Consider the following 6746-nt stretch of genomic DNA (forward strand, 5'->3'; position numbering starts at 1 on the left):
ATTATTATTATCATTATTATTATTATTATTATTATTAATAATAATTGTAATAATAATAATTATATTAACTTAACTTATTATTTACTTAACACTCACCCACCATAGACACACAAAGTTAAAATAAGCCATTTGCTTAGCAGATGATGAGGTGGCTGCACACATGATCACCAAAAAGAAAAAAGAAAAAAATCAGGAAGTTTTGCATAGCCTACGCCACGTTGGAGCTTTTTAGACAGTGCTCCTGTGTTTACAGCAGGGTTATTTTATGAGTGTGTAATTCATTACCACGGGCCATCCCCTCCCCGCCTCCACTAAAAAAACTCACAGCAGCAGTGCTGCTGCATTGCCAGTGGAGCACAGTCCCACCACCCACATTACGCGTCGCCTTCAAGATGGCTACTTCATGGAAGATGGGACGAAAATTGGTGGTTTTTGGAGTTTATACCGTGTTGGTCCTGCTCCATTGTCACATTAGTACGTGTGGTGCTGCGCCCGTTGATCCCGGTATGTTACTTTTTCTTATGCTATCAGAGATATAAAAATGTCAGAATGTTAGTGAGGTGGTCTGAGTGGGCTATATGTTTGAAACTCAGCTATGTGACGTTAGCCGCCGCTAGGCTCCTGACATAAAGGCTTGTTTTATCAACTACCCCACCAGTTTTGACAATGGAAGCCTTGTTCACTAGAGAAACCTGGTGTTTTGATTAAAGCAAGCCATTCAAACGAATACTGCAAATGGAAAGGTCCGATATTACACTGCTAATGGCTGTATTTGCTAACTCGAAAGCTGTCATAACAAACACCAACCTCAACTTAAAACCCAAACTGCTCTTATTAAGCATTTTCATCATTTCACTTCTGTTATAAGGATAATGCCTTACATTTATCCTGAACTCATTTACTCTGAATCTAAGAAGTTGTCTGTAAAAGAACAAGTTAGATAGTGTGATGTTGCGTTGCATTGCATTGGCTGTGTTTGCTAAACCATTTAGCTAGCATCTTAACTACTAGCAGCGTACGACTCTAACCTACCTCTAGTTCTTCTACCTTGACGATGTTCAATTCGCCTGACGTCGTCCGCAAACTTTCAATGATTAAAACGTTTTGCTCTCACGTGTGACAAGCAGCAGCCTGATTTTGTAAACGTCCATGAAGAAGTCATTACGTGCTAAACCATGTTAGCTTGTCCACTTGGAAGGTTGTTAACCACTGTCCGCTGAGAATGGTTTCCTACTCAAAGTGGCATTCCAGGTTTTCAAAACAGCTGTCTCCCGTGTCCTCGTCTGAGTCTGACTAACGTTACTTTATCATTAAGCCGTTGTCTCTCAATCATCTGAGGACTGCCACACAAAATATATTGAGTTTCTTTGCCTAAGGCACGGACTGGACTGTCCTCCTCCTCCGTTTTGACTAACCTGCCACTTACACGGAAGACCTTTCACCCCAACTGCTGGTTTGTTTGAGTACATGGGCTCATCCTGGCTGGCTTGATTGTTGAATGAGGACAAATCTTTGACTTCAATTGTGTAAAGAAAAGGTCTCTCTTGCCATCCCTCAACCTACACTCAAAACTATGAACTACACTTTTTTTTAGGTAATATTTTAACTGAAGAAGATGGTTTTAGATTACAGGTTGTTGTGGTTTAGATTACAATGTTGTGGTCTGTGGGAAAGAAATCATTCTCAAAATCCATTACGTGGATAAGAAATAGATGATCCCTATTCTTTTGCCTCACCCAGCTCTCACACAATGCACTGCTCTATAGGGACCTTCTCTCATGTGTCGCTGTGGGGCTGGATGGATTAGACTTGGACGTAGGTCATTGTATTGAAAGCTCTGTAGGCTATTATGAAACAAGTTGCATTGTTGCATAAAGGACTGAATAGGACTTGTCATTCTTTGTCAAGGATTGGTTTAAGCTTTTTTTTCACTGCAAACCAGTTTTCTTTCCAGAAATGATTGCATGGCTCGCTGGCGCACAGCCCTTCCTTCGCATTGTTTGCATTGCACAGCGTCCCCTGTCATCTGAACTTTAAGGTTTGCCTTTTGTTTGCAGATAATGTAACAGCCCTATCACCAGATGACTCTGCTGCTGCCAAACCAGTTGCCGTGGTGACCACAGCAGGAAATGCGGACCCGTCAGCCGCAGTAGAACCCAGTGAGTTTGACCTCACAAAATTCAGCAGCCCAGCAGCTGCTGCTATCCAGCCAGCAGGGCCAGACTCTACTCCTGATGCTGATGCCAAGCTAAATACACCTGTGCAGCTGCAGCCAGCCGTGCAGTCAGACCCGGTCTTGACACCGGCTCAGGACCCACTGGTGGTTCAGACTGGGGCGGTGGCGGCTCCTGATCCTGCTCAGCCTGTGTCAATGGCAGCCACTAAGGTGGAGGAGGCTATTCAGGCCGTTGCGGGTGCCAACACGTCCGTAAACGTCGTCCTTCCTCCTGCCAAAGCCGATCCTCCAGCTCCAGCTGCTCCCCAAGCTACTACCATCACCTCCACCACCACCACCACCACCGCTCCTCCACCCGCTAAAGTACCCGCCAGCACAGCGGCAGCGCCGGCCCCAACCACCGTCGCCTCGGAGCCAGACCCTTCCACCATCATGGACCTCAACCTCCCTCAGAAGAACACGGCCATCCAGGGGGAGCCCAAAGTGTCCGACAGCCCACTCTTGCAGGGCGACGACGAGGAGGAGGACGATGGTGAGGACTACTATCGGGACACCACAGTGGAGCCCGGGGTGAGCCTGGACCAGGACGATGGAGGCGATCAGGGGGCCGAGCGGAGGAACAACAACAACGACCTGGACACAAACGCAGTCACCGATCAGGATGAGGATGACGACGACGACATGTACGACCCGGGGAAGAACCTGATCCCGGAGAGGCCGCTGACTGGGGAGGAGCCGGTGAAGAAGTTTGACAATCGGCTGCAGGACGTGAACATCTACACCAACCCAGACGAGGACACGCACTTCTTCTTCCACCTCGTCATCATCGCGTTCCTGGTGGCCATCGTCTACATCACCTACCACAACAAGAGAAAGGTGAGGTCCCTGAGCTATAACTCTGCTCTGATACACAGGGTAACATTTTGAGCGATGTTGCTGGGCAACGACATGAGGGGCTCCTAATTTTCCTGTAACAGGATTGTGAAAATGTGTCTACATGATCCAAGTTCTCCTCATAAGTGTTGTAGTGATAAGCTGTCCAAACAGATGAGATAAATACAGTATTGTTGCCCAAAAGCATTCATGAAAAACCTTGAGTGATAAGACCTTGCCAACCCCATAGCTTTAGTCACCCAGTATGGACACTTTTACACCATGACATTTTGATAGTATCACCCACATGCACAACATGAGAAGAGAGGTTTGTTTTTTTTGACTTTTTATTTGCACTTTCAGAAGGATAAGGGCTAACAAATATGACATTACTAAGTTTACAAATAAGACACAAAAACAAAAGAAGATGAAGATGAATCAATCAAAATAAACCAAAACATTTCAAGGACATTAAGTTATACTTCCTGGTGGCCATTGTGTGCATTAACTTAAGCTTACCTACCATTGTACCACAACAAGAGCAAGGTGGGGGCCTTTGCAAGCACAGTTTTTTTACAAGTATAATTTTCATTTGGCACTTTCAGAAGAATACAGGCAATATGAATATGGCTTGAACGTGCACACAAGAGAATGGCGCACCTCCTAGCTTTAGGTGCTGATTATACGCATGCAAATATTTTCAAATGTGGATATTGTTTTATCCGTTTACATATAGGGTCATTTCATGTGAAATCAGACACTTAAGGGCCTGATTGACACAGTTTTCAATGAAACTTGGTGTGCATTTTTAGTAGCAAGGTAGAACCCCAGAACTGTATTTGCATGAATGCACTATGGTAGTAAGCTTACAGTATCAACCACATGCGATCATACATACGCAGCAAGAGAAGGGCAAGGGCTTTTTTGACACAAAAAATCTACAAAAGTAAAATAAAAGGCACATGAAACAAAAGTCAAAAAGCAAAACAAACAAAAGCAAGGCAAGGACATTATACCAACGAAGGTATCAAACCGATAGAGCTTGCAACAACACCAGTTCAACCCCAATAACTTCAGGCACTTTATGAACTAAAAACATATGGTATTCAGATGCTCAGGGAAAATGGAGATTTCAAATTTCTCTGTGTGTTTAGCTCTTACGGTCACAGCATTCTAAGTGTGTTGGATCAAGGTTTTATGTTATCAAATCTCCTTCATTGACACGCTATTTGTGAACATGTGCCACAATCTGACATGGTGGTTGCATCAAAGTCAACAGAATGATTTGATAAAGGCACACTGTGACCGCTTGCAGCTTCCATGAGGTCAGCTGACTGTGTGTGTGTTTTGTTTCACTTTGATGATTAGATATTCCTGCTGGCCTCCAGCCGTCGCTGGAGAGATGGCATTTGCTCGCGCGGCGTGGAGTACCGGCGACTGGACCAGAACGTAAACGAAGCCATGCCCTCGCTGAAGATGACCAACGATTACATCTTTTAGAGCCTGGGGATCAGCAAGGGGCGAAAGAGTCTGGAGGAGCGGAGTCCACAGATATTGGGATATTTCCAGGGTTTTGATGGCAGGCCAAACGAGAACTTAATCTTTTTTTATTATTATTATTATTTAATTTTCACACCCTCGATCAGAATGTCGAGATGCCGTGGAGATCCGGGGTTTGCTGGTGCCACGCAGTCTTTTTTTTTTTTTCTCCTTTCAGATTTTTTAATAATTATCATCATTATTATCAACTAATTAATTAAATTAACTATTTTTTGTTTATACTGTATTTGGAGAGTTGACTCGTCTCCAGATTGTACTTTAAACTGTGTTTGCTCCCTGCTGTTTTATTGCACAACTGATGGTTCGATGGGTTACTCGGTCACCGAGTGTGACCATGTTATAGATTATGTAAAAAAAAAGAAAAAACTAGAAATGCACTCAGAGAGTGCAGACCTCCGCCAAGGAAGCTGTTTCATAGAACATTTGACTATGTTACACCCTATTTTAATTTTAAGTCTTTCTGCCTTCTTTTTGTAGAGTTAGAAACTGGAATCTCAATATTCGGCCTGTCCTCCCGCAATTCAATTTGCGGTCACTAGGGGCGTCTAGATTTCTAGGCTAGCAATGATGAATATTCTTTTTTTTTTTTTTTTTTAATTCTGGTTCCGTCTCGTGTTCCGGATCACCACCAAAATGTAATCACTGGTTCCTTGGTAATTTTCAACAACTGCACAAAGTTTCATCCAAATCCGTTCATAAGTTTTTGAGTTTTTGACAGACAAACAAACAGGCAGATAGACAGACAAACCAACACGACCGAAAACATAACCTCTTTGGCGGAGGTAATGAAAAGTTAAGTTTATTTTTAACACTGATGGAGCGAGGCACTGAGTGCAGAATCAACCTACTTGACGAACGTACATTCTCTCTTTAATTTTCCATGGAATCTGGATCTGGGATGCTATTAAGTACTTGCTTTTTGATATGGCAACAAAATGCAATAATTGTACTGTCAATCAACTCAATGTTTTAAGAAAAAAAATGGGGAAGTGATAATCAAAGATATCATTTTTGATATGCTGAAGTATGGGAAGTGTTTTCTTTTTAGCTCCCTTCTTTTCAGCAACGTCTGCTCGTCAGACTGCTATTTAATACTTGATCATACCTTGCTGGTAGCCTCTTAATGCACGCCGTACCTCCTGAGGGACGCTGCAATAGGCATTGAACGTTAACTACTATAGTACTACACTACTATGACAGTGCACAGGGCCTTTAGTAATACATTGCGACTTGGTCATTGCCATTCTGGTAACAGCTCATTTATAATGCCGTGTCTTAAGGGGTTAATTCAAACACCTGTCTCTCTTTTTTTTTAGTATTTGAGTTATGACTTCAGTGAAGTCTACAGAGGATGTTTGTCGTGACTTGCTGTTCGTTTGCAGAGGGGTGAAAGGTGCATCTGTCTTTTTTTTTCTTTTTTTTCTGCTCACTGTTTTCTTGGTCTCTATGATTCAGTCTCACAGGCATTGTAGCTGCATGTGGCCAAATTATCTCCAAAAGTGCTGTGTGCTATTTGTGCGGAAAGGTAGAATTTCGTCTACTGTCGGAAAGTGCAAAGATGGGACTGATGAGCAAAGAAGGCTGCCTTGCCACGTCACCACATTTCTAGGGTCCTGAAATGTGAAACTGTCCCGCACCTGTCTGACTGGGACACGGGAGGGGACGTTATAGTGATTCATTTTTGCCAGAGCATCCGTATGTTGTTTACCAGGGTTGGAAACATGGCGAAATGAAAAAGAATGGCACCTGTATTTTGTAGCTGTTGTGCAGTCCAGTGTGGGGGAAAACTGATCGCAGCAGGCATGAATTGTTTCCTTTTGTGCCTCTGTCCTCTCAATTAGCTGCAAGCGTTATTCACTCTTTTTGTTATTAAAGCACAACTGTAAATATACTTGGTGTTTTTTGGTGTTCTTATTTGTGTGGTATATTTTAAAGTGCAATTCATAAAGTTTAGCCAATGAATAGGCTCTTTGTGTTTGCGGCCTTAATAGAAATGCGGTGGGGGTGAGCAGTCATTCTCCACTTATTAGGTTAGGAGCGAGGGTGGTCATAGAAACGTCAGCTCCCTGACAACCAGGCAACTGAGAACACAAACAGACCCTGATGTCGCTGGAATTCAATTCCTTACAGGGACTAT

At 43.3% G+C, this 6746-nt stretch overlaps 1 protein-coding gene across 1 annotated transcript; it reads left to right on the forward strand.

Moving 5' to 3' along the window:
• Positions 1–274: 274 nt before the first annotated feature.
• Positions 275–6500, forward strand: c7h5orf15 (chromosome 7 C5orf15 homolog). The gene is made up of 3 exons (XM_063203929.1): positions 275–504; positions 2058–3052; positions 4418–6500. Exons 1-3 carry the CDS (start codon positions 393–395, stop codon positions 4547–4549), a joined length of 1239 nt encoding a protein of 412 aa, XP_063059999.1. The 5' UTR covers positions 275–392; the 3' UTR covers positions 4550–6500.
• The last annotated feature ends 246 nt before the right edge of the window (positions 6501–6746 follow it).

Source organism: Engraulis encrasicolus, chromosome 7, assembly GCF_034702125.1.
Source record: "Engraulis encrasicolus isolate BLACKSEA-1 chromosome 7, IST_EnEncr_1.0, whole genome shotgun sequence".
NCBI lineage: Eukaryota > Metazoa > Chordata > Actinopteri > Clupeiformes > Engraulidae > Engraulis > Engraulis encrasicolus.

Excerpts from the sequence above, each read along its gene's own strand:
- c7h5orf15 (XM_063203929.1), top strand. The coding sequence starts at position 393 with ATGGCTACTTCATGGAAGATGGGACGAAAATTGGTGGTTTTTGGAGTT. Across the intron at positions 505-2,057 it reads TGCTGCGCCCGTTGATCCCG|ATAATGTAACAGCCCTATCA; the intron begins GTATGTTACTTT and ends TTTTGTTTGCAG. Across the intron at positions 3,053-4,417 it reads CCTACCACAACAAGAGAAAG|ATATTCCTGCTGGCCTCCAG; the intron begins GTGAGGTCCCTG and ends TTTGATGATTAG.